Source organism: Capricornis sumatraensis, chromosome 4 (genome assembly GCF_032405125.1).
Source record: "Capricornis sumatraensis isolate serow.1 chromosome 4, serow.2, whole genome shotgun sequence".
Classification (NCBI taxonomy): Eukaryota; Metazoa; Chordata; class Mammalia; order Artiodactyla; family Bovidae; genus Capricornis; species Capricornis sumatraensis.
This window is the reverse complement of record NC_091072.1, coordinates 3,180,493-3,196,326: the sequence shown is the minus strand read 5'-3', so window position 1 is coordinate 3,196,326 and position 15,834 is coordinate 3,180,493. Positions and strand designations below refer to the sequence as shown.

The following is a 15,834-nucleotide window of genomic DNA, read 5'->3' as shown; positions in this document are numbered from 1 at the left end:
CGGGTGTCACTTAAATAGCTTGTCTTCATTTCTCCTTATAAAACAAGACTTTATTCAGTGGCCACCTTCCACATTTGTTTCTAAAGGGCGCAACACACACTGCCCCCTTGAGAAATGAGTATTAATCCTATTTATGAGCGAAAACCTGTGCTAAAGCTGATGGTTTCCATTTCTTTGTAAAAGGGTTACCATGAAAATGAATTGTAGAAAGCAGTACTATCTGAGACTAGTCAGCCTGTTTAAAAATGTACTTGTTAACCTGTAAAGCTACCCCAACTCCAATATAAAGGTATGTTTTGCATCTAGATTAGGTGAAGGATACGTTAGGGTTCGTTATAATCATTTTCTCTATTTTTCTGAATGTGAAAAACCCACTTTCACTCCTTTCCTTGATAAAGCAGAGTCTCCAGGGTGCCCAGTCTAAACATTTACCAATGTTTCCTATGTGTGTTTAGAAGGATTGGGTCTTCACTCCTGTAAAATTTCCACAATTCATTAAAAAAGCCTGCTAATCAGGCTAACCTTCTTAATTGCACTGAAATGATGAGACTTTGACTGGACACACTGTCCAAGGACACACCAATCAGACTCCTTACAGAGGATGAGGGGATGACCTCATAATGGTTGAGAAGAGAGCGGATTGGACTGCCCCCTGGGGCTGCCCTGCTTTAGGAACGCGGGAGAGCAGCTCCTCCTGGTCAGAGAAGGAGGCGGAAGCCAGAGACACATAAGGATGTGTTCCCATCGCTACCACTGGCAGCAGCTTGTTCCCATCGCTACCACCGGCAGCAGCTTCCCCGACCGCCCTTTGCTTAAGTTGTGAAGGTGAAACTTCACTGGCGCATTTTAAGTTCAGCTCTTCCCATGTATCAACAAATGTGATAAAGTCTAGTTTTTGCCATTTTAAAAGAACCAGACCTACTAAGGCAATGGATTTAACTAGGAAAGCAACAAAGCTTTGGAAGGTTAGCATTTTTGGACAATGATCTATCAAAAAATAATAAACAGCTAATGTTCTTTTTAACCTAGGCACTTTGGCTGTTCAGGAAAGACAGCAAAGAGATGGTTGTGTTAGATAAACACTTGCTTACGCCAAGGAGAAACACTCAAGGCAGGTTAGCACACGGTGCCTTCGCCTCTCACCTACACGTTGAAGCCCCCAGTCCTTTCCTGCCAACTCTATGTCTCAAAGACGAATCCTTTTCACTTGTTTCACTGCACGGCAATCCGAAGTCTAAACCCACGGTTAGGTAATTTAAACTCTCCTTTATCGTTCTGTATTTAAAATGCTATACCCAACTGGATCTTTCAGTTTCATTATTAAATACCAAAATACCTTGTAAGACAACTATAAAGCCTGCCTCTCTTCAGAATGACAAAGTAGGGAAACAATCCTTTTAATAGCACTTAAACGTCACATTTATAAATATACAGATCAAGGTGAATATCTCAGAACTGCACCCTCCACAGCATGTTTGCAATCTGATCTGAGTAAGCCTATGGGCGCCACGGGAGCAGGTCCCCAGGAGGCAGCAGCGACTCCTGAGCCAGAACCGAGGCCCCGCACACAGTACATTTTGTGGACTTTATTTACTCTCCTGGTATTTAAAATACCAGGCAGACTGATTTAACTGCATACAACGACAGCTTTGTTTTTCTTGTATAAGGTGTCCAAGAAGATAAATGACTGCAAATTATAGACTATCTACACCCATATTTGGAAGTTCTGATTAGAATGGCTTTTGGAATTCAGCATGTAATCTTCTCAAAGGGAAGCCAAATTTTCACAAAGAAAATAGCTTGAAGTTAGCTGTATGTTGTACCATGTCTATCTACTTTTTAAGTTTCTCACTTGTATAAAAGTCAAAGGCATCAGAAGAAATCTGATGTCTACAGAGCCATCTGTAATGTCTGTTTTAGAAAAATCAGTTTTTCTTTTTGGCATTCCTTCTAAGATAGCCTGCTTTGAAAATAGGTAGGTTATCACTTTTGCAGTTTTCTCTAAATAAAGTGAAATAAATTATTCTCTGCCAGTTCTCAAGCGCAGGAGTAGAAAGGTTTGTGTTGCTGTCGTAAGCAATGGAATCCTCTTAAATTCCATTTATGCAGCTTTCGTCAGTCTAACAGCTCACCACCTTAGTGTAAATAATCACACAAACATCTCTGTGTTAAAATAATTAATGCTGTTTTATGGTTCCCACCACTCAGCAGTCACTAGCAACTAAAATTTTAAATTATTTAATAGCAACACAATTTACTATGTAACCATAACCAGGTCAAAAACAAGCAATTAATAGCGATCAAAGCTAAGATATCTGAGACGACTGGTGGATAGGATTGTGTTTGTTGTTTAAATGGAACAGTCTCTAAGCGATCTGAAACCAAGCGCAGCCATGCTGGGGAAGGGGGCATTTGAGCGCCACGGACAGGCCATGCGGACAGGTTCCTTCCCCCACTGAGTCCCCCTGGAAGGGCCAGAGCGCTTACCAACGACACCGCAGCCATGTGCACCGTCGGCTTCCTCGCTGTGCAAGATGGAGGGTTAGTTAGCTGCTGTTCTCAGATCTGCTTGTTGTTCTAATAAACATCTGCATAAATCAAAGACTGGGAGTAACCAACCCGATTCTTACTTGGGAGGTGATGGGGGGAGGGGCGAGTGCGATGCTTGTGGGTGCACTCAGAGCACCTTCTGGCCTGGCCAGGGCAGCTCTGCCTGCTGGAGAAGTGGAGGACCAGGACCTCAGGGCTGTTTACGGACGTGGGGCCCTGCTGTCCAGGCTCTCCACGGGCAGCCTACAGTCTGAAGCAGGTGACTGTGGATGAGATACAGGGTGCATCTGCAAAGAACTCAGTATGGATCTTTAAAAGGAAATCATGTACAGAAAATTCATAATCACCATTGCATTTTCTTATGCCTAAAAATTTCTGGCAACAATTCCTCAACATCAAATACTCTGTCTTCCAACTTCTGATTATCTCCTAAGAGCCATATGTCTTGAGGGGAATTTTTTTCACAACGCAGCATCAAAATCACATTATGAATCAAATAACTTCATCGGAGGACAAGAATCTCATAACATCTCCTGAGGCAGGCACTATCATTAAGCCTATTTTACAGACAAGAAAACTGAGGCAGAGAGGAGTCCGTAATCTGATGCTCACAGTCAGAATCGAAGAGAAAGCTTAGCAGCTAAGCAGAAATTTAGAGCAACAAAAGGCCTGGATGGTTCTATTAAGAACATGCCACAGAAACAGAGGCTTAGGTACAAATGAACTGAGAGTGCGGAACAAAAACGTTTATAACCACCAAGCTATCTTTCCAAAATTTCCCCGTATTATGAAATGCCAGCATCTCCCATTTCAGCACTTAGGGAAAAGCAACAGCATCTATGGAAGGATCAAACAAGTTCATAACCCTTTCAAAAGCAACAGGAGCGCAGCAGAAAGGAGAACTGGGCTTAGCAAAACGATGCCAGATGGTAAGAAGATTTATGAAAAAGAGATGAATATTTCTGGACACTGCTCTGTGAATAAAGCCTCTGGGACAGGACACTGCTGACCTTTTTTTATTTCCTAATTGTCAGTGTCCTCAGGATAGTTCATTTTGTGTGAGCGAAAGCACCCGTTATTAATATTTATAGGCCTGAAGACCATTACACAGGCAGATTTTAAATAACAAATAGATTTCAAATATGCTAAAACAAATATGCTAAAACAGCTAAGTGTTTTAAAAAAGCCACAAAACAGCAAAAACAAACTTTAAAAGATGAAATTAAGTAGAAGAGAGCTTAAATGTAACATATGCTTGAGACGAGAGTGTTTACAAATAGGAGCGTTCCATGAAAACATGGTTAGAACTGTAAACTTCAGCGACTCCTGGGTGAAACCGTGCTCACAGAGCAGGCCTGCCGTCAGGGGAGCGGGGAGGCTGGTGCTGACCTTTGTTTTTATCAAAAAAACATTCATTTATTTATTTCAGCTGCACTGGGTCTTAGCTGCAGCAGGAGGAGCCCGTTCCTCAAGTCAGGGACGGAAACCGAGCCCCCAGCACTGGGAGCGCGGAGTCTCGGCCCCTGGACCGCCAGGGGAGTCCCTGGTGCGGGCCTTCGGGCTTCTCAGCTTCTACCGCTCCGGCGCTCTGTCCCCGGCAGCGGTCACAGCCACCGCGTCGGGCCCAGGCGCCCCCTGCGAAGCATGGCCAGCCCGCGGAGGCCCGCAGGGAGACCCCCACCGCGGCCCCCGGAACGGAGCGCCCCGGGCACCCTCAACGCCGGCGCGCTGTCGGACACCGCCCTCTGAGCGATCCTTCCCAAGAGATAAGAGGGTCTCAGCACTCCTATCACACAGCGTCACAGTTTATGGACACAGCAATTCAGGACTAGGCTTTCTTCGGATGAAAAATCCCAACGTGTCAGTTGCTCAGGTGGTGGTGTGCGAGAGTCTCCAGTTCTACCTTCTCTCGGTTAAATGCAGCCTCCTGGGCACGGATCTCATCTAATGTATGTACATGCGGAGTCCTAAATACTCTGGGAAATAACATCAAGGACAACCCGTTACTGTTTATAATGAGTTTTCACATACATCATCTCCTTTTAAACTCAGAGGAATCCTGTGACTTAGGTACAGCTGAGGATAATCTCTGTTTTATACAAGAAATGGAGGCTGAGCAAAGTTAAATGGCTGGTACCAAGGTCACACCGGTAATAAACAGTGGAGCTGGTTTTGAAATTTATATTTGCTGACTCTCACTATCAAGCAAGACAGGGTGTGTAGCCTTACCCTGAAATATTAGCTTTGAATGGGCCAAATTCTTGGAAGAGATAAATATAAATTAAGAGAAAAGTATGAAAAAAGATGACACCCCCACCCCAGTTCATGTAGGAACAAGAATGATAGCCCTCACAAAGTTGGTTAAACCTGTATCTTTATGAAAAACCTACTTCTGAGCTGACAGCATTTCTGGTGTGAAAACAGCTGCACGGATTCAGTGCAGGAAAGTCTTTATTCATATTCTATTAAACCTACGTTTGTAATCACATGAAAATAGGCCAGATTGAAGTTCAACATAAATCTAGAGGAAAAAAATTGACAGAGAATGGAGGGAAGGGTACCAGAAAACAACGTGAAATAAACCCACTGAACAAAACAATGGACACTTTGACTTGTTTACGGTAACTTTTTTTTTAAGACTCTAGAAGTGTGAACATAAACATACATATAATGAGGTACCAACTAGAAATCTTTTTTATGTGTTAAAGGATGAATATTTAGCTTGTTACCATGTACTTTACAGATAATTTTCTATTATGATACCAGATAAGCCAACTCTAGTTGGCGAAACTTCAGGAACATTGTTAGCTTTAGGCTTTTTCTTAAAATTCATAGCATGATCTTCAAAATCTGTTTATGTGATTTTGTTTCCATCAAGGATGATTTTTATAAATGCTTTTTTTTTTCTCCTGTGGAATGTATCTGTAATTTCCTGTGACACAGAAAAAGGAAACTAATTTATGGAACAGAAACCTTTCGATTGGTCAGAGAAGGCTGTTCTGGAACGCAGGAGAACAGTTGGGGTGACGGGCCCATTTCCGTCAGTGTGGTTCCCACTAGGGTAAGGCTGTCTCTTGGCACCAACTATCCTAAGTGTGACCTGACGCCTTATTCTATGCATATTCCACGTATAAGAAATTTACCTTGTGGGCAAAACTGCCTCATAGATAGTAGAGTCTCAAAAATTTATTTTGCTTTCCCTGAGATATAACTGACACACAAAACTGAGTTTAAGGTGTACAGCATAATAACTTGACACCAAAAGTTTCTTGAATTAGTGACTTACCTCTCAAAATAAATTTCTTCTCTAAAAAACACTGCCCTCCAAGTATCAGCAAACCCCAGAATTACTTTCTGGGATGTGGGGAGGCAGATTGTAGTCTCGTGGTACAACATTTCCCAAAGGAAATACCACACACAAGAAAAGTGTTGATGCCACAACTTCCAAATGAGGTTAGACACCATCATACCAACAAATGGGATTGAAACAGGAATAGTGAGATTGAAAGAACAAAGTATATGTTCAGTTTTAAATTATGCAACACGGTTGAACTACACAATCTGGCATTTGGTATAAATTAATGAAAACATTTTATAATCTTGCATAATTATATTTCAGTTTCTTGGTGTTAAGAGCGTTGATTTGTTATATATAGTTTACATATATCACAATTTAACTAAATGTTTTTAAATGTCTTCATTAAAAATAAGTTTTTACTACTGAAAAACAACAAACATACAAAGATGGAAAAGATGACAATTTCTACACGTTTTATTAACCAGCCCGGGTCCTAAGAGAGACCCTAGTTCCCACTTGCCATTTCTCTCATCTGAAACTTCGCTTATCTAGTGAGTGCATTTCCTGAACTTGGAAGATGGAATCTCAAAAAGTATTGACTATTAATTAAACCCTGGAAGAACTTCTCACTGAGGAACATCGATGAACGCCCCAATGAAAAAGCTCTGGACTTCTGTTATTTTCCCCCCAGGTCCGCAAACACGTAAACTCTTGGCTTGTCTTTCACCTGGAAGCAGCGGTCAGAGCCGTGCCCTCACACACCCAGGAAGACCCGGAAGGAGAACTCGCGGCCGGAAGCACACCCGCAGGCCCGGGGCGTGGCCACGGCCGCTCGCGGTCCCGGCGGCTGCGCTGCCGGCGGCCTTTCCCGGTGTTTCCCAGCTCAGGAGCTTGTCGGCTCTAATGGCTTGTACGGACGCACGGTTATGAAAACGCCAAACGGTGACCTCTCTGTGGTGCTGCCTGAGGGGTTGTCGGGTTTTAATAGTCCTCATCTCTCAAACGAGCACCTTGTGGTGGGCATCTAATTAAAGATTAGGCTATTCAATCTGAATTCCTATTATGATTTGGCAGCAGCATGTCAGGCTTTCTTTAAATGCACTTCCGCACATAAAATGATTTTTCATTCACTCTGATGACACACTGTGCTTTCTCCTTTTGGGCAAATAATAGGTTTTAAAAAGACTAACGGCTGGACTGAGCTGAAAAAGAAAGGAGTTACAAATGATGGAAATTTAAAATCAATAATAACAAAAGTAGCCGTGCCAGTGGTGGCCCTGGTGGTAAACAGTGAACCGAGGGCTGACGCTGCAGCCTCGCGCGGCTCCCGCCCTCCGCTGGAGGGAGTCTTACCGGGGTTGCAGTCTGTCAGGAGGGAGCAGATGGACAGGAGCACTTTCGAGATGGTGAGGGCCGGGCTCCAGTTGTCCTTCAGGATGTCCAGGCAGATCACGCCTTGGCTGTTGATGTTACAGTGATAGATTCTGGTGCGGAAGGTCACCTAGAAGAAAACACACAGCTGACGTAGATACACACACCGTGGATTTACTTTTATCTTTAAAGTTTTGTTGGGAGAACAGTTGATTTATATAATGAGTTGGTTTCAGGTGTACAGCCAAGCCATTCAGTTATACACACATTCATTCGCTTTCAGATTCTTCACTCATACAGTTATCACAGAATATTGAGTACAGCAGGTCCTTGTTGGTGATCTACTTTATATGTAGTAGTGTGTGTGTCTTAATTTCAATCTCCTAATTTATCCTTTCCCCTCACCCCCTATCTGTTTCTAAGTCTATTTCTGTTCTGTAAGTAAGTTCATTTGTACGATTTTTTCTAGATTCTACATATAAGTGATATCATATGATATGTCTCTGACTTACTTCACTTAATATGATAATCTCTACATCCATCTATATAGCTGCATATGGCATTATTTCATTCTTTTATATGGCTAAAAAAGATTCCAGTGTGTGTGTGTGTGTGTGTGTATATATATATATATATATAAACCACATCTTCTTTATCTATTCCTCTGGGCATTTTGACAAAGGAAATGGCAACCTGTTCCATTATTCTTGCCTGGAAAATTCCATGGACAGAGGATTCTGTGGGGCTGCAGTCCATGAGGTTGCAAACAGCTGGACACAACTGAGCACGCACACACACCCTGGACACTGAGGCTGCCTCCATGTCCGAGCTATTGTAAATAGTGCTGCTGTGAACACCGGGGGGCATGAATGTTTTCGTATTATGGTTTTCTCCAGATATATACTCAGGAGTGGGACCCCTCTTTAAGAACCTCCACTGCATTCTCCATAGTGGGTGCATCAAACTGCATTTCCACCAACAGGGTAGGAGGCTCCTTTTCTCCACGTGCTCTCCAGCATCTATTGCTTGGAGACTACTTGATGATGGCCATCCTGACTTGAAGACACACCTTTTATTAGACAAAATAATCCCAGGGTCATTGGCTGGATCATGGAGAAAGCAAGGGAACTCCAGAAAAAACATCCATTTCTGCTTCACTGACTAAAGATTCTGACTGTGTGGATCACAACAAACTGTGGAAAATTTTTAAAGAGATGGGAATACCAGACCATCTTACCTGTCTTCTGAGAAACATGTATGCGTGTCAAGAAGCAACAATTAGAACCAGATATGGGACAACTGACTGGTTCAAAATTGGGAAAGAAGTATGACAAGGCTGTATATTGTCACCCTGCTTATTTAACTTATATGCAGCGTATGTCATGCAAAATGCCAGGCCGGATGATTCACAAGCTGGAATCACGACTGCCGGGCGAAGTATCGATAACCTCAGATATGCAGATAGCACCACTCGAACAGCAGAGGAACTAAAGAACCTTCTGACAAGGATGAAAGAGAAGGGTGAAGAAGGTAGCTTAAAACTCAACATTCAAAAAACTAACTCATGGCATCTGGTCCCATCACTTCATGGCAAGTAGATCGGGAAACAGTGAGAGACTTATTTTCTTGGGCTCCAAAATCACTGCAGATGGTGACTGCAGCCATGAAGTTCAAAGACACTTCTTTTTGGAAGGAAAGTTAAGACCAACCTAGACAGTGTATTAAAAGTAACGTATGGATATGAGGGGAAGACCATGACGAAGGCTGAATGCCAAAGAATGGATGCTTCTGAACTGTGGTGTTGGGGAAGACTCTTGAGAGTCCCTTGGACTGCAAGGAGATCCAACCAGTTAGTCCTAAAGGAAATCAACTCTGAATATCCACTGGAAGGACTGATGCTGAAGATGAAGCTCCAATACTTTGGTCACCTGATGCTTAGAGCCAATTCACTGAAAAAGACCTCGATGCTGGGAAAGATTAAAAGGCAAAAGGAGAAGGGGGTGACAGAGGATGAGATGGTCAGTTAGCATCACTGACTCAATGCACATGAATCTGAGCAACTCTGTGAGATGGTGGAGGACAAAGGAGCCTGGTGTGCTGCAGTCCATGGGGTCACAAAGAGTCAGACACGACTGAGCAACTGGACAACAACAGACACTTAATTGTCCCTCTGGCACACAAGAATAATCAATAAGCAAGATCTTTATTTCAGAACTTGTCATTCTGGGCACAGAGGACTACACTCCAGTGGCAAGGTCATGACATTCTGCTTCTGATGAATTCTAACCATTTAACGAAAGTCTAATCATTTAATGAATGTTCTGGGGATTGAGTTTACTCTTGGTGCAACTGCAGGAATGCTTGGAAGGGGAAAACTAACTCAAGGCTCTAAAAAACATTCAAAGAAGGAAATGTTCAAAAGTAAAAACTTGAAACTTCTTAAATTCCAATTATTTGAAGGATTTTGTACATTTCGAAAATTTTTTAAAAAACATGGCAATATTACAAAAAGGAAACGAATATTATTCTATGTTAAAATTTAAAAACATGAACTAGAGTATGTATGTAAATAATACAATTAGTTTATGGAGAAGCTATACTAGTTATAATATACAGACATTTTCCTCCTTAAATTCTGCATTTTGAATGTACTATTAGTGCAGCCTACCTATAATAGCTTACCGCTGTACTTTGCTTAGGCATAATTCTGAAACATGCTTAGAAACATTTTTAAAGAACTTCAGTTGGAAAACTTAACAGTTTTATAACTGATAGAATTCTGTTTTACAAAAGTCTTATGTAAGCAACAATGAGATTTTAATGCTATTTATTAACATCGTGTTAATAAATGGTCTCAAATTATAAGCCGAAATAGTTTGAAAAATTTTGGTGTTCTCAAGACCAGTCCTTCTGGTACCCTAAGTTCAAAATGACTCTGAACCAAGAAATACACACTGCACGTCTTTATAGGTGCTATCACTCCAGCAGGGCTTCCAGGGTCCAAAACATCAGATTTGCTGAATCCTTATGATGTCAAGGTCAGAAAGGACACATCCAGTCTTCTGCAACTGTTTAACATGACACCATTCTCAGGCTAGATGAGCTCTCCTCCTGGGAACTGCCTGCTCTGTTAGCAACATCCCAGACCAGATTACCTGGCCATCCCCCAACCCCTGCACATCCCAAACACCCAGAAATGCTGAAGAAAATACATTCCTCAATGTAGTTTTATAACTGTAATGTTTATAATTAGTGTTCTTTAAAATGCAAGTATGAAGGTTACATGGGGCATCCCCAGATGCTGAAACTGAAACCCGAAAATCACAGCAGGCACACAAGCCTGCGGTGCAGCTGTCTGGGGTGGGGCTTGGGTTTGATGCCCTCATGGAGGAGGGAGATGGAACCTTAGGTCTGTATGTGATGAGGATTTGGAATTGAGCTGCTTAGTTGCTCAGCTGTGTCCAGCAATTTCCAACCCTATGGACTGTAGTCCTCCAGGCTCCTCTGTCCACGGGATTCTCCAGGCAAGAACACTGAGATGGGCTGCCATTCCCTTCTCCAGGGGATCTTCCCGGCCCAGGGATCAAACCTTGGCCTCCCACACTGCAGGCAGATTCTACACCATCTGAGCCACGAGCCCTGTATAAATTACGACACCTGAGCAGCCAGTCTTTTAGCAAACGTCCGAGCCTGAAAAGGTAACGCCTTATGGGAAAGAGAGAGCTAAGGCACATGCTGGGGAAACCCTGGGGGTGGAGTTGTCAGCACTGGACCTGGGAGAAGAGTGTCCACCCGAGAACGCTCAATTCAGAGCACACAGGCTATGCAAACCTAACTAAAAAGGAGCTTGAATGACTCTATCACTATCAGATCAAATATATGATTAAGGCAAAGCATACAAATACATATTTAGGGCGAAAATGAATAAAGAGAACAACTGCATGATGATGAATAATTCATCAGAAGATGGAACAATTCTGAATGTTTTCTACCTAACAACACAGACAAAAATATAAAAAGCAAAAGTTGGCAGAATTATATGGAGAAAATGATACATCTACAGTCACAGAGGGACATTTTCACTGAAGTAGATTTGGTCAACAAGGCCAAAATGTAGCAAGGATTCTGAAAATATGAAAAACCAAATTTAAAAAAAATCAAGGGACTGAATGAAGATGAAATTCCATTCTCAGCAAATAATCACAGGAAAAAGTGTTCAACGTCATTAGCAACTAAGGAAATGCAACTGAAAGGCTCAGGGAGTTAGCACTACACCCTGCAAATGGTAAAGTTAAGCATGTTGATACATTAAATGTCAGCAAGGTGCATGCAGAGAAACCGGGTCACTGCCGGCATGAGTGTCAAACGGCACAGCTGCTCTGGAAAGAAGGCCGGCAGCTTCTTATAGAGCTAAATGTGAGCTCACCAGACATCCCAACAATGGCACTCTTGGACGTTTATCCCAAAGAAATAAAAACTATGCTCACACAAATATACAGAAATGTTCATAGCAGCTTTACTTTTAACAACTAAAAACAAGAAAGAATCCATTTGTCCTTCAATGGGTAAATGGTTAAACAAACTGGTGCATCCATATCATGAAATACTATTGTTGTTCTTTAGTTGCTAAGTCACTTCTGACTCTTTGGCGACCCTATGGACTGTAGCCCACCAAGCTCCCCTGTCCATGGGATTCTCCAGGCGTGAATACTGGAGTGGGTGCCAAGCCCTTCTCCAGGGGATTTTCCCGACCCAGGGATCAAACCCGACTCGCTAGCGTCTCCTTCACTGGCAGGTGAGTTCTCTGCCACTGAGCCACGTGGGAAGTCCTCCTGGAATACTTACTACTCAACAACAAAAACAACCACACACAACAACTTAGATGGATTGCAAGAGAATTATGCCGAGCGAAAAAAAATCGAGTTTCAGAAAGTGATATCCTGAATGATTTCATTTATAAGCACATAGGAAATGTTTATTAAAAGCTGATCACATGCTAAGCCACAAAGAAAGCTTAATACACTTCAAAAGATTACTAAGACCATAAAGATCTCCCATTGTAGGACTGAGAACTAAAAAAAAACCTATTTTCAAATAATTCTTGGATCAAAGAAAAAAATCAGCTATGATTATAACTGAGTGACAATAAAAATGCTGGGTTGTCAATACCAGAATTTGTGATTTGGCTGAAACAGTCGTAAAAGAGAAATCTACAGTTTTAAGTGCATATATTAAAAAGGAAGAAAGACATTAATGAGCTAAGTAGACAACTAAGGAAGAAAAATGAACAGAGTAAATCCCATGAAAGTAGAAAGAAATGGGCAGAAGTTAATAAAACAGAGAATACCTGTGATATCAAAATTCTGCAGAGAAGTGAGAGTACCTGGCCCTTTAAGTGCTAGATAAAAAGACAGTATTTCTAAGATTCATTGTAAATGGTGAGTGGCTTCTGTATATAACACAGTATTTTAAAAACCTATCTGAGCAGAGTTTCCTGTGCTGTACCGTAGACCCTTGGTTATCTATTTTCTGTATCTAGGTGGGTAAATGGTAATCCCAAACTCCTACTGTGCAGTATAGGGAACTCTACTCAATCCCACATAGGTTATTACAGAATGAATATACGTATGTGTATAATGGAATCACTTTGCTGTATACCTGAAACTAACCCAACACTGTAAATCAATTGAAAAAAAAAGAAAAACCTATTAGACATTGATTGACTACTCTGGGCCAGTTAATCATCAAAACAACTAAAGGAGGGAAGTATTATTACTGTGCTCACTTTAAAAATAAACTGTGGGAGATGACAGATGCTAACTAAACTTACTGTGATACTTACTGAAAATATAATCATGTATCAAATTACTGCACCATACACCTGAAACGAACACAATATGTCAGTGCAATCTGAATAAAATTTAAAAAACCTTTTTAAATAAAGAAACTGAGGAATCCTTATACTGTTTGCCATTGTTGCTACACTAATTTACATTCTTATCATACGACCCAGCAATTCCACTCCTGGGTATTATCCGAAAAAGAGGAAAACACTAACTTGAAAAGACGCATGTACCCATATATGCTCATGAACGTGTTACAGTAGTCGAGATATGGAAGCAGTGTAAGTGTCCATCAATAAATGAATGGATAAAGATGTAGCTTATACACACACACAATGGAATATTGTTGTTGTTCCGTTGCTCAGTTGTGTCCAACTCTTTGCAACCCCATGGACTGCAGCGCCCCAGGCTTCCCTGCCCTTCACCATCTCCCAGAGTTTGCTCAGATATTACTCAGCCACAAAAAAGAACGAAATCTTGCCATCTGCAACAACACAAACGGACCTAGAGGGTCTAATGCTGACTGAAGCCAGTCAGGCAGAGAGAGAGAAAGCCTGTGCGATCTCCCTTACACGTGGAATCTAGAAAACAAAACAAATGGAAAACCACGCAGTAACAGTCACAGCACAAACAGGTGGCTGCCACAGGGAGGCTGGTGGGGGGGAGAGGAACAGGTGACAGAGACCAAGAGGCCAAACTTGCAGTCACAGAATGAACGAGTCACACGTGAGAAATGCAGAGAGCAGGGAGTGCCACCAGTAGCTGGGCAATATCCTCAGAGGGTGACACAATGCCACTGCACTAATCGTGGTGATCATTCTGAACTGCATAGAAATATCGAGTCACTATGCTGTGCGTTAGGAACTAACACAGTGTTGTAGGTCAATTCTACTTCAGAACCAAACAAACTCAGAAAAAGATCGGATGTGTGGGCAGCGAGGGAACAGGATGAAGGCAGTTAAAAGATACAAGTTTTAAGGTAAACAAGCAGTGAAGGACAGGGAAGCCTGGCATGCTGCAGTCCTGGGGCTGCAAAGAATAGGACACGACTCGGCGACCGAGCAAGAGCAACAAGGGGGTGACATGCGACACGATGGATGTAAAGAGCACGGCTGTATGTTATACACGCAAGTGGTTGAGAGAGTGAATCCTAAGGCTTTATGGAAAGAAAAACTTTTAATTTTTTAACAAAAAAATGTTTCCTATTTAATTCTGGGTCTATATGAGATGATAAATATTCACCAAACTTACTGTGGTTAAAAAAAGAAAAGAGGCAGGGACAGAGAGGTTAAAGAACTGACTCACTGCCGCACAGCTGGCAAGTGGTGGAGCCGGAATTTGATAACTTTGTTGACCTGAAGTCCATGCTCTCCTGCTCAGCCTCAACGCCTCTTTTATTAGCTTTTAAACTTAATTCTGAGGCAACGACAGATTCCCAGGCCGGTTGTATGAAACAACACAGACAGGTCACATACCCCCTCCCTTCATTCCCCCAGGGTAACATCTCGCCTAATGACAGCGTCAAATCACGGGAAACTGACCCCGACCCCGTCACTGACCTCTCCCAGGCATCCCAGGGTCACACGCACTCGTGGAAATGCGCTTCTGCGGGCTCTATCACCTGAAGATCTGTGTGGCCACCACCACCTCAAGCACAGAACAAACAGTCCACCACAAACGTCCTTTGTGAGGCCCTTCAACGTCCACAGTCAGCCCCACTTCCCTCCCTTCTGAATCTCAACCACACAGCTCTGCCCCTCCTCTCTACAAATCTGTCGCTTCAAGAACGCGCTATGATCGGAGTCACACAGGGCGCCACGTTCCGAAGCGCGGTTTTTCCGCATAATGCTCTTGCGACCTAAGTTACTGCATGTATCAGGAGCTGGTTGTTTTTACCGCTGAGTCTACTCAACACTGCGAAACAATTTTGAAAGAATATAGGGTTTGGGGCGTGAGGACTCGGGCTGGAATCCTGACGATGGACAGGTCTGGGGTTCAGTTTCCTCGCTCGTGTGAAAAACGGGGAAGTAACCAGCTACCCCCTTGGTCATCCTCTGTGATGACTGCGGTCTAAGGCGAGTCCTCCCCCGAGGCCCGGCCCCCGGCAGCAGCAGGAGCTGTCTGGGCTCTGCACCCCTCCGGGGTCTAAGGAGCATCGCAGCATCGGGTGTTCGTGCAGCCATCTGCCACCTCCTGAAGTGCACACGTGTGGTCTCTGCCCCACCACGGGCTCCAGAGCAGAGACGACAGTCCCCGCACAGACACACCGCTGTTCTGAACACGGCGAGAGGCCGTGTAGGGAAGGAGTGGAGAGAGAAGAGAACATTTCAGGAGGGCGTGCGCGCTCAGTTGCTTCCGCCGTGTCCGCTCCTTTGGGCCCGCCAGGCTGCTCTGTCCATGGACGCTCCAGGGAAGAACACTGGGGTGGGTCGCCACGCCCTCCTCCAGGGGATCTTCCTGACCCAGGGGTTGTCGAACCCGCGTCTCCTGCACTGCAGGCGGGTTCTTTACTCACCAAGCCACCTGGGAAAGCAGCAGATAAAAAAACCTGAACAAACTTTTTGGCCAACCCAATATTTGTGACCAGCAGCTTCTACACATAATTTAGAAAACTACAGTAAAGCAAATAAATACGTCAGAGCTGCAAAGCTGATAACGACAGTAAAAATGATCAATTCAAATAAGATTTCAGTAATAACCTCTATTTTTAGCTTCCATTTTTCAAACATTTTTCTGATCAGGAGATAAATGGCACTGTGATTTTACTGAGGA

The 15,834-nt window shown here is 43.0% G+C and overlaps 1 protein-coding gene across 1 annotated transcript in view; it reads right to left on the bottom strand.

Annotated features, from left to right (window-relative positions):
- LOC138078313 (ubiquitin-conjugating enzyme E2 E2) overlaps window positions 1-15,834 on the bottom strand; it is a 363,968-nt gene that overhangs the window by 49,925 nt on the left and 298,209 nt on the right. Inside the window, exon 5 of the mRNA XM_068971000.1 lies at window positions 7,202-7,349. Coding sequence (XP_068827101.1) covers window positions 7,202-7,349 — 148 coding nt within the window. The remainder of the gene's footprint in view (window positions 1-7,201; window positions 7,350-15,834) is intronic.